Source organism: Vulpes lagopus, chromosome 24, assembly GCF_018345385.1.
Source record: "Vulpes lagopus strain Blue_001 chromosome 24, ASM1834538v1, whole genome shotgun sequence".
NCBI classification, from domain to species: domain Eukaryota; kingdom Metazoa; phylum Chordata; class Mammalia; order Carnivora; family Canidae; genus Vulpes; species Vulpes lagopus.
The window spans coordinates 10,770,020-10,792,809 of record NC_054847.1 but is presented as its reverse complement, the minus strand read 5'-3'; the positions used below and the strand labels follow the sequence as shown (position 1 = coordinate 10,792,809).

The following is a 22,790-nucleotide window of genomic DNA, read 5'->3' as shown; positions in this document are numbered from 1 at the left end:
CCTGCTGTGTGGTGGTTTGTTATAGCAGCCCCAATGGACTAAGGCAGAGGAGCCCTGTCCTGCCCTCCAGGGTTGTTGAGTCTCAGTCTGCACAGCAGCCCTCGGGAAGGGAGAGAGCTAGATGTAAGTGACAGCAAAACCAGGTGCCATGTATCCAGAGTCAGCCACTAGGTAAAATGGCCCCATTTTACTGACGAGGAAGCTGAGGCTCAAAACGAAGTAATTTGCCCCAGGTCACCCTGCTGAAGGGGTAAGGCTGCTCCTTGAACCCAGGTCTGCCCGACACAGCCTCCCTCAGAACACATCACCTATGCATCTGTGGCTCACCTGTTAGGCCATGAGCCTTCTGTAGGAAGGGGCTCTGCTTTTTCTTTCTTTCCCACCTTCCACACAGTTTGGCTCATTCTGGGGCTCAGTGACAGTTTGTTGAATAAATAATGGTGTGGTAAGCGTGATAGGTAGCTCGTCTTCTTCAGGTCTTTCAGGTCAAAAGGGACCCAGGTCGGGACTCCCTGGGTGGCTCAGTCGGTGAAGTGTGTGCCTACGGCTCAGGTCATGATCTCAGCGTCCTGGGATCTCTGGGGATCCAGGCCTAGGTCCTTGAGCCCCCTGCTCAGTGGGGAGCCTGCTTCTCTCTCTCCCTCCACCCTTCCATCCTGCTTGTGCTCTCTCATGTGTGCTATCTCTCTCTCTCTCTCAAATAAATAAATAAATAAAAATTTTAAAAAGAAGCGGATGGTTAGTGTCTGCCTTCAGCCCAAGTCATGATCTCTGGGTCCTGGGATTGAGCTCCGCATCCTGTTCCTTGCTCATCTGGGAGTCTGCTTCTCCCTCTGCCTCTCTCTCTGCCTCTCTCCCATTTCGTTCTCCCTCTCTCAAGTGAATAAATAAAATCTTTTTTAAAAATCTTAAAAAAAGAGGCCCAGGGCATGCCTGGCATCCCCTGTCTGCCAAGGCCACCATCTGAGAAGGGGGCCAGGGGGCCGAGGCATGCCACGGAGGCACAGATACTGGCACTTGTCTACTGGCCCTGCAGTCCTTTTTCTCCTTCTTGTTCAGGCTTTGTTCTGAATCTCTCTTCCTTTCCAGGCCCTCCAGGACTCCAAGGCCCACCTGGAATCAAGGGAGAGGCAGGTGAGTAGGGGCTGGACGCATGCACACTGGGCACAGGGTCAGGAGGCAGGGGCCTCAGCTCTAAGCCTAAGAAACTCAGCATTTTATTTTCTCTCTTTTTTGTTGTTATGAAGAGTGAAATGTCCCTGTCAGTGCGTGTGTATGGGGGGGTGAGACGAGAAAGAGAGAGGCCCCTCTCCTCGTGCCAGGTGCCTTGTCCTCCTACAGGGCTCTAGAATATCAGCTGACCCAGGAGCCAGGAGCACTGTGACTGGTTCTTCTTTCCTTCTCAGGCCTCCAAGGACCCAACGGTGCTCCCGGGAAACAAGGATCCCCTGGTAATGCGTTCTTCCTCTGCCTGGGCTCAGCTATGCCTCGACTAAGGTGCTGAGCCAGTCGCTCAGTCCCCCCTCCATGTGGCCCCACATGCAGACCCAGAGGGTCGGTGCTGTCCCACAGTCCTCTGCTCTGGAGTCTTACTGTGCCTCATCAAGACACCTGAGAGATGACCTAACATCCCCCTGGCTTCCTCTGGGGGCCCCTTTCTCCCCGGATGCCCCCTGCCCCGTTGCCCAGGAGTCCATCCCAGGAGGACAGTGGGAGCCTACCTCGCTGGCCATTCTCTGCCCAGGCACACCAGGACAGCGGGGAGAGAAGGGCAGCAAAGGTGATGGGGGTCTCGTTGGCCCGAAAGGGGAACCTGGAGCTAAGGGAGACAAAGGAGACCTGGGCCTCCCAGGTAAGCGCCCTGGGGGGGCATTGGTGCTTGTGGGGGGGGGGCCTGAGGGCTGGGCCCCAACCCTTTGGAAGAGTGTCTGTTCTGTCCCACTGAGGGCAAGGCTGTGCTCTGCCTACCAGCCTCCCGAGAGCACACATGAGGTCCCTTCTATCCAGACCAGCAGAGGCCAGGAACGTGAAAACTGAGCACAGTGTGTGTGTGTGTGTGTGTGTGTGTGTGTGTGTGTGTGAGAGAGAGAGAGAGAGAGTGTGTGTGTATGTGCAGGGTGGGGGTGGGGAGCCACAATCTCAAGCCAGGCATGACCTGTGATGACAAGGCCATGCAAGGAGCTCAGAGGAGAAGAAGGCAAGGGACAGCAGTGGGACCTGACATGGGCACCGGGGATGAGGGGAGTCTGACAGGCAGGGAGGGTAAAGGGAGGGTAAAGGTTGATCCCTGAAGCAGATGCTACCTTAGAACCATTTGGGGCACTTGTTCAAAGTCCAAGAGTCTGTGTTTCAAAGGCCTGGATGCTTCTGAACACCGGCAGTCCAGGGGGCGCGCTCTGAGGAGGACAGCCCCAGGGGCTCTGGTCATGACTGAGCACCTTCATGCCCCTTGTCCCTTGGCCTCTTGAGGACCCGTCAGGTGGCTCTGGGGTGTGGTAGGGAGAATGAGGACTGTGCAGTTAGTGGGCTTGTTTGGTTTTTTTTTTTTTTTTTGAGATTTATTTATTTATTTATTTTAGAGAAAGAGCATGAGTGGGGTTGGGGAGAGGCAGAAAGAGAGAGAGGGAGAGAGAACATCAAGCAGACTCCCCACTGGGCACAAAGCTCAACGCAGGGCTCAATTTCAGGACCCTAAGATTACAACCTGAGCTGAAACCAAGAGTCTCATGCTCAACCAACTGCGCCCCTCAGGCACCCCAGTTCCGTAGGCTTGTTTGTGATCCCTACTGTGCACCTGTCCCCTTGTGTCTCTAGGCACATTTCTCAACCAGCTGAGATTTGGTGCCTTCATTTCAGAAAAGAACGGCAATTAAAATACCAATAATTAAAGCATGCATACCTTGTAGGACACTTAGGAGGGCTAGAGATCATGTTTTCAAACCACCTGCCGCATGGTTAAACACTAAATAAAGGATAACCGTTAGTATTGGTGATATTAGTGATCCTTTAACACAGAAAGGGAAGGATTTCAGTTCTAAGATCATATCAGTCTGGATCCTGATATGTCTCACTAGCTGTGTGACCTGGGGCAAATGATTCAACCTCCCTGACCCTCAATTTACTCACATAGAAAAGGGGCATAATAAGAGTAACCTCTAATAAGGATTAGTTAAAACAGGAATATAAGACATGAGATGGATGGTGAGGTACCTGCGAATAGGAATATTTATGTTATAAGAGACTAGGGTGCTTCGAGAAGAGGGCCCTTAGGGGGATGTGTCAGCCACGCTCCAACATTAGAAAAGCACTTGTGGAAGAGAAAACAGACTCGGGGATGCCCAGCAATGGAACAAGGAGCAATGACCTAGAGTTTCAAGAGAGCCAGCTGTGTGGAGATAAGAGAGGAAGAAGGGCATCGGGACTTAGGGTGGCCCTTCGAGGAAAAGGGCTCACATGCGCAGGTGTCAGGGGCATTTGCCAGCAGGGGACGGGGCTGCGGGATTCCCCTTGGCAGAATTGAGGGGCACGTTTGCACCAGGCAGATGGTGAGACAGTTGACCTCCCAGGGGGCCTCCAACGGCGCCAGTCTGCAGTTCCTCTGCAGCAGGAAAAGGAAGCCCAGACTTTCTCAAGGTGGCCCTGTGAGCCCACAGACTCCGGCCCAGACCACGCTCCAGAATCTTCATGCAGCCAAGCAATTCCCATAATATGATGGTTCTGGCCAGCCTAGAGCCATCTGGCACCAACAGATTCCTCTAGGAAAGTCATTCCTGGTCCTAACAAATGCTATTTGTCTCTTCGGCGAAAGCGGACACCCTGAATGACCAAGACCTGACTTCACTGGTGCTTGCCTCTGAGGCTGGCTCTCAGAGATCTCATCTGTGACCAAGTTCTCTCTGGTTGTTTTGTTTCCTATCAAGGAAATAATCATCCTTCCAGTATCTAAACCACCTGAAAGAACCTATGTCCCAAACCTTGCCCTTAACATCACCCTAAGCTTAGACCCAGAAAGCTTTGCATCTTTCCCTCTGCTTCAGATCATTTTTTAAAAAGATTTTATTTATTCATTCATGAAAGACACACACACACACACACACACACACACACACACAGAGGCAGAGACACAGGCAGAGGGAGAAGTAGGCTCCACGCAAGGAGCCCGATGTGGGACTTGATCCTGGGTCTCCAGGATCACAGCCTGGGCTGAAGGCAGGCACTAAATCGCTGAGCCACCCCAGGATCCCCTGCTTCAGACCATTTTGTCTCCTTTCCTGATTCGCTGGAGAGAAGGCTGGTATCCCTCTGAGTCCTCCCAGCTCTGTTATCACGAAAATAATGGAATGGAGCCTTTTAACCAAATTGCATCCCACTAAGCCTGTCCCAGGGTAGAGGGAGCTGCTCGGGGTGAGACTTTGACTCTAGCTCCCAGAACACCAGCCAAGCCAGTGGGTTGCTGATGAGCAGACCCAGCAGGGGCTTGCAGCTGGCTCTGAAGTCAAACCTGTGGATTGGGAAGGGGTGGCCAGATGCTGCTCTGTGAGGAGGTTCCCTGGATTGATATGCGAGGAGCAGTGGCAGAAAGGAAGAGGGAGCAATGGAGGACCGAAGAGAGGACAGGCTGGGACGAGCCTCGAATGCTGATAACAAGTGGAAAATTTGAAACCTCTAGCACCAGGAGAGGCCGTGACTGAAGCACTGGCAGGAATCCGAGCTGCTGTAATGTTCTTCTTCCACCCGTGCCTTTGAGTCTCTACTCTCAGCATTTGGAATCGACTTTCTGGAATATTCGGATTCTGGTTCAGGGTGGGGGCTTGAAAAATAATCCCCCAAATGCACACATGAAAATGATGGGGGCAGCGTTGGCTAAGCCTGGGCTGTGGTCCCTCCCCAGGGCAGCATGCTGAGGAAGGAGCTGAAAGTCTGGCTTCTCCCACCTGCCACTGCTCATCAGCCAGGCCAGGGGACCTTGGCCATTTCTCCAAGAGTTCACATCTTGTCTCTGGGGCAAGGTGGTATGCTCCTTGAGGGCAGCTATTGTATCTTCAACTTCTGGGCCCCAGGTAGGAGGAGCTCAAGGAGTTTGAGTTTGGAATTTGGGTGGGACGACAAGTGTCAGTAGGATCTGGGAGGGGAGTTTGCCCTTTTCCTGTCCTGACCACGACTCCTTGATTTTTCAGGAAGCAAGGGAGACAGGGGCATGAAAGGAGACACAGGGGTCATGGGACCCCCCGGAGCACAGGGGAGTAAAGGTGACTCAGGGAAGCCAGGCCCCCCAGGTAAGAGGCTGTCCATTGACCTGTTGGGCATTTTCTTGTCCCCTGGCAGACTGAGCTGCAGGGGAACAAGATCCCTGAAAGTCCTTCTTCCTTGTAGGTGTGGCTGGTTTTCCTGGAACAAAAGGAGATCAAGGTGAGAACTCAGAATCCAGGGATCATTTGGGCTGCTGCTGCTGCTGGGCACAATCAAACCCAGGACATGACTCCACTGTCTTTTATTTCATTGCACCGTTAGCCCAGAGTCCTTGGGGCCTCTTAAAACCTGGCCCTGCCTGAGAGGAATAGGCTTTGTTTTTTTTTTTCTTAAGATTATTTGTTTGTTTGTTTGTTTGTTTGTTTGTTTGTTTATTAATGAGAGACCCAGAGAGGGAGGCAGAGACACAGGCAGAGGGAGAAGCAGGCTCCCTGTGGGGAGCCCTATGTGGGACTTGATCCCAGGACCCCGGGATCACAACCTGAGCCAAAGGCAGATGCTCAACCACTGAGCCACCCAGGTGCCCTGAGGAACAGGCTTGATTGGTGTTCTGTCTCAGAGCTTCGCCACATTTTGTCACCCAGGGGTGTGGAGCGGACATTCACAACCTGGGGTGCCTGGTGGGTCCTGACACTGCGGAGTGGTGGCAGAGATGAACAAACTGCTTAGGCTGTAACTTTTCTCCTGCTGACTGGACTATTTCATGGCTTCTAAGGGAGTTGGTTAAAGCTGCCCCAGGGAACATATCAGGTGGTGGGAGGTACCTGTGCCACTGCTGAGAAGAGGGACGTGTTGAGGGGTGGGCACCAGGCTCTCTGGCGACCACACCAACCTTGTAGCTGTCACTTGCAGGACAACCTGGAGAGAAGGGTCTTCCCGGGTCCCCCGGCACGGCAGGATCCCCAGGTGCCAAGGGTGAGCCTGGCACTGCTGGCTCCCCTGGCCTAGCAGGTGAGGTCCTCGGGCCTGTGGTGGGCGTGGGGAGGGATGTCTGAAGATCCACGGAGCCTGGCCCTCATCTGCTCCGGGCTTCTGTTGTACAGGACCACCAGGGAGACCCGGGAGTCCTGGAACCAACGGCATGAATGGAAGCAAGGGGGAGCCAGGTAACAGAGGGTGTGGGTAGGCGCTGGGTGTGGTGCTGGGTGTCAGGGAAGGACAGGGAGGAGGGCTGCCTCCCAGTGGGCCCACCAGAAGGAGGCAGAGCGTCGCTTGTGCTCTGGCCCCTGAGGTACCCTGGTTAAGGAGAATGCTTTCTTCTGCCAGGGCCCTTTGAGCTCAAAGCCCTAGGGCTGTCCTCTCCTTGCCAAGGTCCCTGAAAGGCCCCAATGCCATGATCAAACTTCTACCATTAAAGAGAAGAGAAGGGCAGCTGCCCCATATTGTCTCCTGGCCTGCCTTCCAGCTGTGTTCACAGTTTCCATTCTCTCCAGCTGACTTGCAATGGGGCCCCAAGGGTCAGGGCTCTGGAGATTTGGGCAGGGAGGTCAAGAAACCCCTTCTTGCATATTCTCCCAAAGGGGCTCAGGCTGAGAGGAGTGACCCACAGTAACCAAACTCACAGTGACTACTGTATAAACCTTCATGCCAACTTAATCTACATTACAAACCATTGTGCCAACTTAGTTTAGGTTGTAAACCATCAGACCAATGTGGTCGACTTTATAAACCTCTATGCCTATTTTGTCTAGACTTTATAAACCTCTATGCCTATTTTGTCTAGTCTGAGCACCTACAGTGGTCTAGAAAGTCTGAGCCACTGTGTGGGTGTTGGGACACCATGATGCATTAGACCCACTGCCGGCCCTCATGCATACAGGTCGGTGCAGGAGACAGGCAGGCAGACTTGCCAGACTGTGTCTGGCACACTCTGTTGTGGGCTTTTGCGTGGAGAAGTGCAGAATGCCCTTTAGAAAGTCAAGTGCAGCCCGGAGGTGTCTTAGCAGTGCAAGGTCGAGCTCAAGGGCTGTGCAGCTGCCTAGGATGGCTGTGGACCATCTGCTGCAGCCCCTCCTCTGCCAGAGCAGAAGGTTGTGTGTGTTAGACAACCTGATGGCCCACGCAGGGCTGTGTGCAGACCCACACCAGGGGCAGGTCCACTCAGTGCTCATTGATCAAGCAGTTGACTGATGGATGGATTGATTCCTTAAACAAATGTGACTTAATTCAGCTAAATGCTTCAGTTTCACAGTGTCTCCTGTCTGGTAGGGCTGGGCAAAGGCAGAGCAGCTCCGGAGTGATGCTTGAGTCTTATAGAATGAGTGGAGCCTGGCCATGTGGAGGAGGGGAAGGGAAATCTAGAGAGAGAGGGAACTGAGCAGGCAAAGTCAACAGAGGAATGTGGGAGGGCTCTGCAGCCTGCTGTCCCTGGCGTCTGGGGTTGGGATGTGAGAGAGGGTCAGAACTCTGGTCAGAGGGGTGGGTGGGGCCACCTCCTGGATGACCCTGGACTCTGGGCTCAACCATTGTGGTTTTCCCCCAAAATTACCGGGCGCCAAGGCACAGGCAGCTCTAGTACCCTCTGTCCTTCCAGTCCATCCAGCTTCAGAGCTGATTTCTTTCTCATGGACTGTGTGTCAGCGTGAGCCAGGAATCTACTACCTGATGCCATGTAGACTCCACCTGAAGGCAGCCAGCAAGGTTTCACATTCTGGGTGTGGTGGTCACATGGCCCTGACTTGTTGGCCACTTCCTGGTCTTAAATGTTTTTGCCTTCCTTGGTCCCAGATAAAATCTGGGGTCTGACTTAGGGCCTGAGGCTGCCCTACCCCCATGTTTTCTGCTTGGCTTCATAGTGATGATGGCTTTTGTCCCTCAGTTATAGACAGTGAGTCTCTCTCTCCACCTTTCCCCAGCCTCCCCCCACTCCCAGACTAATGGTTCTTAACTAAGTAAAGGACATTAGGAGTAAAACATGATTTTACCCACAAGGGACACTGTGTCCACTCCCCAGGCCCTCAGCCTGTGTCTCCCACTGTGTGAGGGTAGGGGATTTTGCCCTCCACTCCACATCCTGGGAGGGTTTGCACAGCAAGAGCCCGCTGCTCCTGATAATGAGCATTTCCATGACAACCCAGTGAGATAAGCACTCTTGTTAGTGCTATTTCACAGTGACTTGCCCGGGACTTGAGGAACCAGGAGGTGGTACAGCCAGAGTTGGAATCCAAGCCTGGCTGACCCAAAGCTGGGGGCCTTATCCATTACCCTCTGTCATGCTCTCTTCCTTCCCAGGCAGCCTGAAAGTGCACCCTACCCCCATCAGGCACTCTGATGAGAGACCCCTTTTCTCTCCATCCCAGTCCAGGAAGAATTAGAGCTGAGGCTACAGCTCTAATCCTTCATCCTGAGACAGAAACATGATGTTCTCAGGCCCTGCTATGGCTCTTTGTTATTTATCCCAAAACCCACCTCCCTTATAGCACAGATACCTTTGGCCCACAGCCTGGGGATCATTTTAAATCCATTATCAAGTTCCTGTATATGTGTTGAGTTTTGGGGGGGATCTCCATCAATCAGGCCTAGCAGTGAATACCAACCAGGCAAATTCTAAGGGTTATTCCTTACTGTCTACCCAAGTAAATATGGTGATCACATTTTCAATTTGGAGCATGTGATGATTACGACTTATGTAAAATTGCATAGGTTTTCCACACAAGCTCACAGGCTTGTCTTGATCTAGTAGCTAATGACTCACATGGACATCTCAAGAAAGAATTCCCATAGGTCCATAATCTGGCTGCACATAGGCAGGTCTATATATCATCCCAAAGTCAGAGGTTAATGAACCCTTGGAGAGGTTAGATTTCTTATTTATTTATTTAATTTTCTAAAAAAGATTTTATTTATTTATTCACTCAACAGGCTTTGTTGGTTTTTTAAATTTATTTATTTATTTATTTATTTATTTATTTATGAGAGACACAGAGAGAGAGGCAGAGACACAGGCAGAGGGAGAAGCAGGCTCCATGCAGGGAGCCCGATGTGGGACTTGGTTCTGGATCCCAGGATCATGCCCTGAGCCGAAGGCAGATGCTCAACCACTGAGGCACCCAGGCGCCCTCCTTTTATTTATTTATTTATTTATTTATTTATTTATTTATTTGGAAAGGTTAGATTTCTCAAGTGAGAAAAGGAAGGATGGGTGGTGAGAGTCAGACCTTCTCATCATGGAAGATAATACATACTTTTCAATGTCAGGACATTGGTATTCCCCAAACTAGAGGTACTATGATGTTTGTCCAATTTAGGTTATATCAAATCAGTTTTTCAATCCAATGTACTTCCCATTTTGTAAATAAAGTCATTAATCTCTCAAGAGAATATCCAGCCTCACTGGATGAAAACAGAGAAATTACAGTGCCTTCACTTGACCTGGGTAACAGCCAGATCCCATTATTGAGCATTCATTATTAAAAAAAAAAAAAAAAAAAGATCAATCTGTTTAGAGTAACAATGCCCCTTGGCCAGGCACTGTGCTTGGAATTTATTCCCATGATCTGAATTCATCTGCTCACACCCCTGAGTTTCATCATCACGATCTTACAGCTGAGGGAGCAAACACTCCCGGAGGGTGAACCCTCCCTTTGGGAGTTTCACAGTTAATATACTCTGAATCTAGGAGTTAACCCCAAAGTCAGATTCCAAAGTGGTGCTTTTCCAGATTGTGTGAATAACATAGAATGTAGGACTCCTGAGAAGTTGGAATCGCCTCCAGTTCTTATTCCACAGCAGATGGGTAAATCTTGGCTCAGCCACCACACCCTCCTATTATTGTGAACGGTCACTTACTGCACCCCAATCCATTCTGGTACAATATTTCACTGTGTTGACACCCCTTGAGGGAAAGGAGCCATCTCAGATTAAAGATGGTGAAAAAGAAATTTTTTTTCATTCTGTCGGGAAGACAAACCGCAGTTTATTACATAGGATATTACCACTCAGTAGAGCTTTCTCCAATGGTCATTTCCTTCACCATTCACAAAACAACATTTTACCAACCCTGTCCCCCCCAAATTTAGTTTTTTATAACCTTTGGTTTTTTCAAAGGATTATGAAATCCTTTGATTTGGGAGGGAGGAAGATTGCAAAAAAAACCACAAAAAATTAATTTTATCTCTGAATCCCTTAGCCATCTCAAAGTTTGTTTGTAAATGAGGAAGGTCTCACTTCCTCTTGTAATCTTGGCATTTCTCTTTCTACCATCCCATCTCATGAAATGACATTAGAAGCTGCCAAACTCTTACATTTCAAAACACCAGATCAGAATTTCTGCATTTCAACAGCCTTCATATCTAAAACCTAACAGGAATCGGAATTTTCTATGTCCTTTTATTTTCCTCTTGAGGCAAAGCCAAAATGAAAATAACCTGAAGTCCATTTTCTCACCTGTATTTTAAGACATTTTACTTTGAAGGTAAGCAACAAAGCATAATTCATAATAGCAATTGAGCCCTATATTGTGAATATAATTTCTCAGTTCGTTCCAGTCCCCGTATCTAAGTACTGAGTTACTTCCACAATTTATTAAATTCTACCAATTTCCATTACTAAGTTGTCACTTATAAAACCTGTTCTCATTTTCCTCTAAATTTCTCAGAGATACCTGCAAAAGTCTACAGGCATACCATTTTTGGTCTCTAGCTCACCATCTTACTTTTTGCCCCATAGCTTAATCTGGCAGTTATTAAACTCATCCTCAATTTGCGAGTCTGCACTTAGCCTGTATGTCAAGATGGTATTTAAAGAGTTTCCTAATGTACTGGAAATTTCTACATTAAATCAGAGTTGGAAGACTAGCTCTTCAACTTGCCCTGGGCTGGAGTTTCCTCCCCTGTAGGATATGAGGAATAGTCTAGAATAATATCCAGGTCCTTGCTAGCTTGACAGCACTCTGGGTTTGAAATTGGCAATTTCCCCTCAGAGCAAGAACGTTCTAAGATTTTAGGCAAAACACCAGCTCAACACTAACCAATAAGGAAAACTGTGCTTAAAAAAAAAAAAAAGAAAAAAGAAAACTGTGCTTTCTTTCTTTTTAAAGATTTTTATTTATTTATTCATGAAAGACACACACAAAGAGAGGCAGGGACATAGGCAGAGGGAGAAGGCTTCCTCTAGGGAACCCGGATGCAGGACTTGATCTCAGGACCCAGGAATCATGCCCTGAGCCGAAGGCAGACGCTCAACCATTGAGCCACCCAGGAACCTCGGAGATGTGTGCTTTCTAACTAAATGATTTTCTCAGAAGAAAGTCATTTCTCTAAATAAACACCTCACAAATAATTGTTTGGGTCCTCTCAGCTTGATACGTGTGTGATACCCAGGAAAACCCAGTTAGCTGTGGTTAAGAGGAGAAATCAGCATTTGTTTGCTTCTAAGACAGGAAGGCTGCTCCAAGTAGGTGGGCTGGGAGTGGGTCCTTAAAGTGCCTGTGAGGTTTGTTTAGGGTGGTACCCCTCGAAATGCGGTCCCCGGGGCCAGCTGCATCAACATCACCTGGGAACTTGTTACAAATGCAGAGTCTCAGATCTCTATCCCTTATCCACCGAATCAGCAACTCAGGTGGAGCCTGACAAGCCCATTTGTTTCACAAGCCCAGTGTAGATAATTCTGACGCACCCCTCATTTAGAGGAAATGGATGGCTTAGGGTGGGCTGGGAGTATCTTGGGACAGCCCGAGTGAAACTCCAGGAAGGTGTGAAGCCATGCTAATGGGACACAGGGAGCTATAGCATCCAGTGGGAGGCCAAACCGGGGTGACAACCCAACCTCACCGCTCCCTCCCTGTGTGACCTTGAATAAATGACCTAGCATCTGTGACTGTGGACTTCCTCCTCTTCTGTATAAAGGAAAATGGCCCTACCTTGCAGGGCAGGTGAAAGGTGGAACGAGGGTGTATATAAAGTCCCTGGCAGGGTGCCTGGCACAGTGCAGGGAGCAGCAGGTGCTGGGTCCCAGGTTGGTGCGGAGTTGGGAAGGAGGCTATGAAATGAGGTGGGGGAGTGTCAGTCCATGGGGACCACGGGCCTAGTGAATAGGTGAGTCTCTATGATTTCCCTCTGTACAAAGTATGTTTGTTATTTGGTGCTTTGGGGACAGCTGCAGATGGGCACTTGTTTGGGAGGGGACAATAAAAGGAGGTCACAGGGCCTGGGGTCCCTGAGCCATGCTTCCAGGGATAGACTCTTAAGGTAGAGTTTCCCGAAATCTCTAGGACGCAGACAGAGGGCCAAGGGTCAAGGTATAGATTGTTTTTACTATTTACTCACAGCTGAAGACAGATTTCTGAGTGTGGCTTCTCCTCTCTAATCTTGACGTGTGCAATTCAGATGCTGATGAGTGGAGGAAACAGGTGCTACCTCTGCTGGGCCACCTCAGGTCACAGCAAACAACGATGGGGTTTGTTGGGCATTAAGCCCAGAGCTCATGTGGGCCAGGGTCTGAGGCGGGCCCCCCAACCCCCTTGCCGCAGAGTAGAGACAGATGCAGGGTTCATGGGTCCCCGTGACAGCATTTACTGAGCACTTAACCAGACACGAGGCTTAGCACGTGGCACAGACGACTTCATTTCAGTCTCATGACCACTTCTGAGGCAGCCAGGGGACCTAGAGCAGAAAAGTGAGGCTCCCAGAGGGCAGCACCTTGCTCAAGGTCATAGAGGCAGACGCCAGCCCTTGCTGCCTGACTCTGGCCACTTTGCTGTCTTGGGAGAAAGTACACCATCCACAGGTGAGCCCAGAGAGGGCTTCGCAGTCACATGACATCAGCCAACTTAGCAGGTTTTATAGACTTGATCTGAGGTCTCCAGGGGACAGAAGCCGGGAGGCATTCTAAAAAGAGGCACTGGAGCGTGTGCAAATGGCCTGTGTAAGCTGGGGCCTGCCTGCTAGGGTCTGACCTCTGAGTTTCCGCCAGCATTTAGAAGAAGTTTGCTGAGCCTCATGCTGTCCCCTTCCTCACATGAGGGGCTGAACTAGGTATCCTCTCAGATTGTTCCAGTGCTTCCTGGTTTTCTGGTGCCAAGGTCTACAGTAGTAACCCTGAGCTCCTGGGGCTTCTGGCCTACTTCCAGGCAGCTCCTGGCCTGGAAGGAGAGTCATCAGAAGGGCTGCTGGCAGCCAGAGATTCCCTTGCTTATTATTTCAGAAAGGGGTCCCGAAGAGGCCCCCCAGGCCCCTCGCCTGCCCTCCATTGACCAGCACACAGTAGGTGCTTAGGAAAGTCAGGAATTGAACTGGGAGGCAGGAATTTGCTCGGGTAGGAACTTCCCCCAGGCAGGGGGCAAGGTGGACCCCCTCAGGGGGTCTGGCACCATGGGAAGCACACCAGTCAAGGGTGTGGTAGTGAGCACAGGGCTCCCCTGGCTGCCCTCTCCTAACTGGTATTTCACAGTCAGTACCGAGCTTTCCTTTCCCCCAGTTTGTGTGTCTTGGAGAGTCTTGTTTCTCTGAAATAAAATCAGTCTTGGCACTTAAAATTAAGAAGCCACGATGTTGCCAAACCAACAAAGTATATTACCTCACTGTGACCCAGCACGGTGCTGGGAATGGGGCCTTCCGTGTAGGTCAGTGAATAAGGGGATGAGTGGGTAGAAGGATGGAAGAAAGAGTAGGAGGGAGAGAAGGAGAGAGGAGGGAAGGAGTTTTCATATTAGAACCACAAATAGGATCATCGCCGATGATTGTGGTGATTATTTTTCTACTTTCTGGACACGAGACCCTTTGGCCAAACAAATCTTTAGCCATACTGGGGCCACAGTGAAATGAACCAGCAAATGCTATGGAACATCGGCTGTGGCCAAGGGGCCGCCAACACTCCTGATGGCCAGGGAGTCCCCTCCACAGTCTTCTGAAAATAAAGATGATTTTATTTGCAAAACATCTCTTGCTTCTTTTCCAATAACACGCAGCAGGGAGGAATGGGATTGGATTGATACGCCGAGTCAAGCTATAATCGGACAAAGAAGGCCAGCCCATAAATCTGGAGTCCGTATGTCTGTCTGCCTCCGACTTTTATCCACTACATTTCTACTTCACCCTAAACACGTGTCCCCATTTATCTGCGGTCTGTCTCCTTTTATGCTCTGCTAAGGAGGCTTTAAACAATTGTGGAGAACCGATGTATCTTTCCATCTGCATTAATCAGACAAAAGGTAGAGGTTGTCTAAGATTAAAAGTGTCTAATATCTAAGTTTTATTATCTTCCTCCCCCCCCCCCTTTCCTGTATTTCCATCTTAGGACTTCAAGGACAAAAAGGAACAAAAGGAGAATCAGGAGTTCCAGGTAAAGGACCGGCTTCATTTTAATTTTTCCAAACAATGTCTGGAAAGGCTCGTGCTCAGAGAAGAGGTCTTGCTGACTTTGAGCGTGCTCCTGTCACCTTACCCTCAAGTGGCCTGGGCCCACTCTGTCCCTCAGGCCTCAGATTCTTCCCCTGGAAAACCCAAAGAGCAACAAAACTCAGTGACTGGAGGCAGTAGAGAGAGAGGCCGAGCTGAGGGTAGAGAAAGGGTGACCACAAAAGCCGGTGGTCAGCTGGTGGCCTCAGGCCATGCAGCCTCCACGGAGCTGGGCAATCTTCTGCTGCAGGTGCCAGGTTGGCTGCAAGGCCTCTATCTGCTACCCCATAGCTGGTTGGTCCATCTCTGTCTTGCCTTGGGCTCCTCAAGCTCCTTCTGTCCTCCTCCTGCTGCTTGCCACTGGCATCTTAGGATCGCCTCAGTTTTCCAAGCCCTCGCCTGTGGTCAGTCACTGAGCACACTTCCCACCTAGCACTTCTAGTCTTCTCCACAGCCCTGCCCTCATGAATGCCAACGCGAAACATCTCAGATGCATTTCCCGAACAGTCTTTCTCCCTCATGAGCTGGGTATTCAGTTCCTATTTGAACTTTATACTAAAGGAGATCTCAAGGTCCGGAAACATTCTAGCAGGTTCTCCCAGAATGGCTAGAACTTCTACCCAATTAGGTGGTCTGAGGAAGACCAACAAGGTCTGGGGAATCCTGTCAGCTGTTTTTACCTGTGTGCTCTCAACCAGCATCCACATGAGAGTCAGTAAAGAGATCAGAGCAATACCCACCTCCTACCCACCCGCCCTCACCACCCCTCCCAGGTGGACCAAAGACACAGGCTGAACATCCAAAAAGCCCCTTCATGATGGTGGGAAAGTTCGGTCATTAAAGACCAAGGCCCTTGGTCCCCCTTGGAAAGCAGAGCAGGGCCTCTGACCGAAGTGGTCTCTCTCCTTACCAGGCCCTGCAGGCATGAAGGGAGAAATGGGAAGCCCAGGCCTGGAAGGCCCCAGGGGTGCATCTGGCCTGAAAGGTCAAAAAGGAGAACCAGGAATGAAAGGTAAGGCCTCAGTCTGTGATTTGTGGGTTCTTTTTTTTTTTTTTTTTTTTTTTTTTTTTTTTCATGATAGTCACACACAGAGAGAGAGAGAGGCAGAGACACAGGCAGAGGGAGAAGCAGGCTCCATACAGGGAGCCCGACGTGGGATTCGATCCCGGGTCTCCAGGATCGCGCCCCGGGCCAAAGGCAGGCGCCAAACTGCTGCGCCACCCAGGGATCCCTGATTTGTGGGTTCTAAGGAGAGGCCCTGTTGTAAGGGGTTTGGGGGTCTTCAGAACCAGAGGTGTAGAGGTTTATTGGCTCCCTGGATGAGTTCCGTGCTGAGATTGACCTCGGCCCTGAGCACACAGAAGTGAGCAAGGCACAGCCTGGGCATTCAGAGGGGTAGATGCAATGCCCAGCCTTGCCCTGGCCACCAGATCTTTCTACAAAGGAGATGCTTCCCACTCCCTGTCTTTTACCTGCTAAGTGCTCCTCACTGATCTGGCTTAAATTCTTCCTGCGGTACCTCAGGCCTGTTTCATCTTGCTCTACCACTGGTTCTCATGGTACATCCAGTCCCCAGGATGCCAGGTCACTGGCACAGCTGGAGGAGAGAATCAGACCTCCCCAAACCCCATCCTCCTCCCCATCGCTGGCAAAGAAGGGTGAAAGGATCCTGGCTTGATTTCCTTTAAATTGTGTGGGGTTGGGATGCCTGGGTGTCTCAGGCAGTTAAGCGTCTGCTTAACTTCGGCTGGGCTGAGGTCATGATCTCAGAGTCCTGGGATAGAGTCCCACATCGAGTCCCTCTCTCTTTGCCCTCCCCACTCCTCCCCACCCCCAGCTTCTTCTTGCTCGCTCACTCTCAAATAAATAAATAAAATATTTTTAAAAAAATAAATTGCATGGGTTTTGTTTTTTTCCTTTGTGACAGGATCTCCTGGACAGCAAGGAACACAGGGCCAGAAAGGTCAAAAAGGTAATTAGTATTTCTATTCTCTTTAATTTGTGTCTTCGAGGGAACTCTGCACTTGAAAACCGGAGATGGAAAAAAAAAAAAAAAAGAAAGAAAACCATAGGTGAGGTAGGGGAGAGACGCCGACTCTCAGAGAGATTCCTCATTTGGGGAAAGAGCTACCAGGCTTGGCCTTGGACTAAGGGCCCAGAGATGTCCCACCCTCTCCTCCCTCCCCCTGCTTCTCTTTCTGTCTTCTTCCCTCTCTCCATCCCCTCCCCCCTTCTTTCCCTCCTTCCATTTCCCCCTCCACTTTTCCTTTCCTTGTCACCACAAGTCAAGGCAGGATGCGGCCGGCTGGATGTGTGAGTCCAGCAGCAGGTGCACAGAGGCCGCTCGCCGGGTTGCGTTGGTGCGGTGAATGGAACATTCTGGGCTCCGGTGACAGCCGAGCCTGGGGATTCCCCCCCGCCCCATGACAGAATTGTCAACAATGAAAAGGCAGAGCCGTCACCCACACAAAGCCCCAGGCTGCTCTCCTCACCTCTTCCCCTTCTGTCTTTCATCCAGGTGAATCCCTGGTGGACGTGAGGATCGTGGGCACTAGGACACGGGGCCGGGCTGAAGTTTACTACAACGGTGCCTGGGGGACAATTTGCGATGATGACTGGGACAATTCAGATGCCACCGTCTTCTGCCGCATGCTGGGCTACTCCCGGGGGACAGCCCTTTTCTCAATGCCACCTGGTGAGTGGGTCGTCCTCCAGGAGCCTCTTCCCTGAAGGCTTTCCCTTTGGTTGCAAGTGACTCAGTGAGTCGGAGTTAAAAGAAAAGGATTGGTTGAAGCAGCTGAGAGGTCCTGCTGTCCAGTGGCCCTGTCTGCCATCCTTCCAGGTTGGCCACCCCAGGACAAAGGAGACCTGGACAGCCAGGGCTTGGCTGGCTGGGGCTCTTGCTGACCCAGCTTGGGTCACTGCCTGCGGCTCTCCAGAAGCCGACTGCTCCATGGCCAGGGGTGTTTGCAAGCCAATGGCTCTCTGAAGGACAGCTGAGCTGCTGGCTCCGGGAGAACAGGGAAGTGGCAGGGTCGGCAAACACATGTGTTCATCTCAGCTATCTGGAAACCAGAAGCCAGGATGGGCCATGCTGTGATCACCTTTAAGGAGAAGGGGCAAAGGAAAGAGAAAACAAGTCAGAGCAGGGACTTCCTAAAATCAGTTTTGGAAAGACGTCTGGGATGCTAGAGACTCAGCCTGTATCGTTCAGCAAAAGGTTCAAAATTTCAACCAAAGAGTTAAGTCCCCAGACTGAGACCATTTCTTTGGACACAAGCGTTGACCTTGCAGGGGCACTAGGCCGGCTTCTCCTGCCCTCATCCCCAGATGCTCTCTGCCCATATTGCACCACCCTGAAGGGCCTACATGCTTTTTAATCTGAGTTCCAGTTGGATTGTAAAACTCCTTTAAAGTATATGTTTTCCTCACATAGATTACACTTATGTAGCTTGCCATGCTGTATATCGTGTGTAAAAGTGTATACTCCTGTAATCAGGTGCAGATCTTCCTCAATTTACAAATGGGGTGACATCTCAATAAACCCAGCATAATTTGAAAACATTGTGTCAAAAATGCATCTGATCCACCTCACCTACCAAGTGTCATAGCTTAACCTCGTCTACCTCAGGGGTGCTCAGAACACCTACATTTAGTCCACAGTTAGGCAAAATCATCTAACACAAATCCTACTTATTATAAAGTGCCGACTAGCCCACGTAATTGATTGAATACTGTAGTGAAAGTGACAAGCAGATTGGTGGCCTGGGGACAGGATGGTTGTAAGTGTGTCGGTGGTTTGCTCTCTTGATCGTCTGGCTGACTGGAAGCTTCTGCTGCCCAGCATCACAAGTGAGCATCGTCCTGCATATCCCTAGCCTGGGAAAGGATCACAATTCAAAATTCCAAGTATGATTTCTACTGGATGTGTATCCCTCTTACACCACCATAAAGTTGGAACCCGTAAATCAAACCATCGTTAAGTCGGGTCTATCTGTCATCCTGCTGTTTTCCTCTGTGCTCTTGATCTGAAATCACTTATATCAGAAGGAGGCGGTTTGGAGGAATGTGTGAATGCTGTTGAGCCAGAGAACAGCCTGGTTAAAAGGGCATTTGAGGAAAGTGGGTACAGTTGCAGGGAATAAACAGGAAGAGACAAACACTGGGAGACCCCAGGAGGAAATACCAAACAGTGCAGAGATTAAGTATTAGTAATCAGTAATAGATTAAATAACTTAATCTATTTCATCTAACCTTTGGATGAGACTTTTGTCAAGGGGTAGAAAGCAGGAGGGAGGCAGAGTCATTATAAGAGAGTAAACCCGCCATCAGCATCTTGGGCCCGAGTGGGTGTGAGGGGAACGGACAGTCTATCCCAAATGGAAGTTTGGCTCTAATCCTGCTCTCCTCTTTTTCCCTGCTTTCCCCATATCCAGGCACTGGGGAGATCTGGCTGGATAACGTGGCATGTCAGGGGACAGAGGGGTCCCTATGGAGTTGCAACAAGAACAGCTGGGGCTCTCATAACTGTAACCACAGTGAGGATGCTGGCGTGGAGTGTAGCTGAACCCCTGCAGCCCGTCCACCACACTGCACCCGAAGCGTCTGCACACATGGATGCTCAGCTCACCTGGCAGGAGGCCAACCCTCTCGGAGGGGTCACTCTGGGGTAGGGTCAGCAATAAAGCTCAAAGCCCGACCTGGTAACGTCATTGGCTGTGGCTGAAATCACTAGTTCGTGCCTCCCATCTTGTACTAATGAGCCCTACCTGACCCACATATTTCACTGAGCTCTCACAGGAGACAGTGAAGTCTCAGCTTAGAGCCAGGGGGAGGGTGGGCGAGAGGGGCATCAAAATGCCCTGTGGAAAGTGCAGAGCACCTGTAGTCAAAATGAGGCAGGACCATCCCTTCCCTTTGAGCTCCAGCAAGGGAGCTGTTCACCAGCAAATGAGGAGGTAGGTGTGTAGTTGACACTGGGTTGCATGATAAATAGGAATTGTGCCTTTAAGCATGAAAATTAGTTTTCGTAAGGTGTGAGCTCCATAAATGGACTGTTGTCTGTTTTATTCACCCATGTGGGGGCTCAGTAAGCATATATTGAATGAGCGACTGAACTAAACCAAGAAGGTAGAGCAGCTGATGTTCCGAGAAACTCAGCTCCCACCTCCCTTTTCAGGCTTTTCCAGGGCTCTAAACTTTCCAAGTACAATCTCTTGTGCTCTCGCTCTCTCTCTCTTTTTCTCTCTCTCCCTCTCTGAACATCTTCTAATTAGTCTCTTCCCTGCACCGCACTCCACCAACCACCTTTTCATTCTCCAGGCGGCAGCCTGAGATATCTTTAGAAATGACAAAGAAACCACCACGCTTTAGGCCCTGACTAAAGCCTTCAGTGGTTTGTTCCCCCAGGCAGTAGGCCACACTCAGCACCGGACTTACCAGGAAGTGCCCCTGACAATGGAGCCTACAAAGTCCCCCCTTGATGCTTTTTGTTTCCTCTCTGTGTTACCTACACAGCATGCTAGATTCTTGCTGTTTTCTGATGGACTCTCTGAATAAATGAAGGAAGGAAGGAAAGAATGCTGAGAAGAGTGCTCTGCTTTTCTGCACTGGGATTGCTTCAAAGTTTCCTTGCAGCTAGAGGGCAGGTCCTGGTGTATCATACTCTAATTTTTGTGACTGAGGACACCCCACTCAAACAGTTTCCCGGATACAAATATATGGTTTTCTCCAAAGGTGAATCTGATCCTTGGTCTTTTATATTTTATAAAGTTAGGTTTCAAAACAAATTCATGAAGCCCCTGGTTTACTAGGTGTATTGTAAAGTTTAAAAGTTCCTATCTTCTTGCTGCCTCAGCATCCCCACAAACACGCTGCAAGCACCCAGTCCAGGGAACCAGGTGTCCCAGTGCGGTAAGGTGGGCCTCTGCCACCAGTTCCCCTTCCTAGCTCCTGTGACTGTGACCCAGTGCTAGTCAAACACCAAAGGGCATCAGTGAAATCCCCTCATGCCCTTTGCCTGTGCACCCCGGCCCCCAGTAAAGGCCCTTAGCCATGGGTCCTTGCTGTCTCTTGGCTCCCTACCTGCATAGCTGAGCCTGGTCCCTTGGTGCCCTTCCCATGTAGCCCCCTCTCAGCCTACAGTGATCTCTCTAGGACCTGTGAGTTTAATAAGCTTTGTTTCCCTGCACCTCTCCTGTGCCCCCTCTTGTGGTAGCTCCTGAGTGACCATCCTCTAAAAGGACAGGGAACACTAAAGCATCACAGGATACGTGATGTTATTCCCATCCTATAAATGACCAGAGTTGTAGAGGTTAAGTGATGCGGTACGTGGCTCTAATCCATCACCCTCATGTCCATGGCCTTTCCAGCATGATTTTGCAGCTCATCGTCAGCAGCTAGGGCTGCTGCTCTTTCACTCTCTGGGAATTCCTATCACGTGATGAAAATGAGCCCGTGCTAGCCCAGAGGGGGACAAGTGGGCATGTGGAGCAGGGTCCAGTCACCCCAACTGAGACCACCCTTCATCACCCAGCCTATAGCTGGCCACAGTCACAGTTGGGAGTTCAGCCAAGGCTCATCAAGCCTGGCCCACATAGAAGGAACTAACTGTCTAACCCACCCATAAACTCATGAGCAATCACTGTTGGTTGTGGCTTAAAGCCAACAAGACTTCAGTGTGGTTTGTTATATAGCAGTAACCACCTAATAAAATTAACTTAACTAGGGACACACAGCTAGGGGCCCCTGGGTGGCTCCGTGGTTGAGCGTCCGCCTTGGGCCCGAGTGGTGATCCTGGAGTCCTGGGATGGGGTCCTGCATCCGGCTCCCCACGGGGAATTGCTTCTCCCTCTCCCTATGTCTCTGCCTCTCTGTGTGTCTCTCATGAATAAATAAAATAAAACAAAGAGGACACACAGGTATTAAGAGGCAGAGAGGGATTTGAACCCAGGTCTGTCTGACACCAGTAAGATTAAGAGACAAAGGAGACTTGCCCGTGCCCATACCTCCACCTGCAGCTCCTGTCCTAAGCTCTCAGGCCAAGCTAAGCAGAGAAAGCTCCAGAACCACAGGCGGAAGGGGGTGGGCACAGCTCGTGGCTGCAGTGTGGGCACGCTGGTTTTGTGGCCGATGGTGGGGCTGAAGAGGAACTGGGTAAAATTAGCAGGACAGCACCCTCAAGGCCAGAGAGCAGACTGGGGCGGGCGCTGAGCGCTGGGCATGACCTCCCGACCTCCGCCAGACACTGCTGCTGGCTTGAGAGGGTTGTCCTCCTTCCTGCTCCCCCTCCCGCAGCCGGGGTGGCCCTGCCGAGGCCCTGGGGACGGGCACCTGCACGGGGCAGGCCGGCAGGGCGGAGGCGGCAGGCCCTGGGGGAGCCCTCTGCGCAGAGCCCCCATCACTTCTGCAGCGCGGGGCCAGCCCAGAGCTTCCGGGCAGCCCTGGACACGCGGGGGGGGGGGGGGGGGGGGGCGGGGACCGCGGGTCCTGGGGCCGGCGGGCGGGGGCATCCCATGTGCCCCGGATCAGGCTTCTATCTGGGCCATCGAGGGGCTGACTCTGTTGGCCCTGGGTTCTTTGTTTTTTTTTTTTTTTTAAGAAATTTTTATTTTTTAAAAAAGATGTTATTTATTTATTTATGAGAGACACAGAGAGAGAGGGAGAGAGAGAGGCAGAGACTCAAGCAGCGGGAGAAGCAGGCTCCATGCGGGGAGCCCGATGCGGGACTCGATCCCGGGGCCCCGGGGTCATGCTCGGAGCCCAGGGCAGATGCTCAGCTGCTGAGCCACCCAGGCCCTCGGGGCCGCGCAGACGGAGCGGGCCGTGGCTGCGGTGCTGCGGGCCAGGCCTGTGACTACGCAGGCAGGAGGGCCAGGATGGGGCGGGTCGCCCTCCCCCGCCCGCAGGCCCACGGCCTGGCCCGCGCCTCCGCTGCCGGCTGCTCGCGGCCGCTGCCCCGGAAGTGCTCGGCCTTGGCCGGAAGCGGAGGAAGACCCGGAAGCGGAAGCTGGGCCCCGGCGGCCACCAGAGGGCGGCTTCTGTCTTGAAGGCGGAGACCCACGAGGCCCTCTGTGCCCGCTGGAGACGGTTTGGGGGAAGGACTATGGGATTTGGGATCAGGTTCGAATGCCGACACCGATGCCCAGGGGTGTGGCTTTGGGGAAGTCGCACAGCCTCAGAGCTCGCGCTTCCCGGTCTGTAGA

The 22,790-nt window shown here is 51.1% G+C and overlaps 1 protein-coding gene across 1 annotated transcript in view; it reads left to right on the top strand.

Moving 5' to 3' along the window:
- Positions 1-19,293, top strand: part of MARCO (macrophage receptor with collagenous structure) — a 38,108-nt gene extending 18,815 nt beyond the window's left edge. Inside the window, exons 5-16 of the mRNA XM_041739330.1 lie at positions 1,090-1,134; positions 1,407-1,451; positions 1,745-1,852; positions 5,178-5,276; positions 5,374-5,409; positions 6,103-6,201; positions 6,294-6,356; positions 14,485-14,529; positions 15,499-15,597; positions 16,514-16,558; positions 17,105-17,281; positions 19,023-19,293. Coding sequence (XP_041595264.1) covers positions 1,090-1,134; positions 1,407-1,451; positions 1,745-1,852; positions 5,178-5,276; positions 5,374-5,409; positions 6,103-6,201; positions 6,294-6,356; positions 14,485-14,529; positions 15,499-15,597; positions 16,514-16,558; positions 17,105-17,281; positions 19,023-19,153 — 992 coding nt within the window. The 3' untranslated portion in view covers positions 19,154-19,293. The remainder of the gene's footprint in view (positions 1-1,089; positions 1,135-1,406; positions 1,452-1,744; positions 1,853-5,177; positions 5,277-5,373; positions 5,410-6,102; positions 6,202-6,293; positions 6,357-14,484; positions 14,530-15,498; positions 15,598-16,513; positions 16,559-17,104; positions 17,282-19,022) is intronic.
- Positions 19,294-22,790: the final 3,497 nt, after the last annotated feature.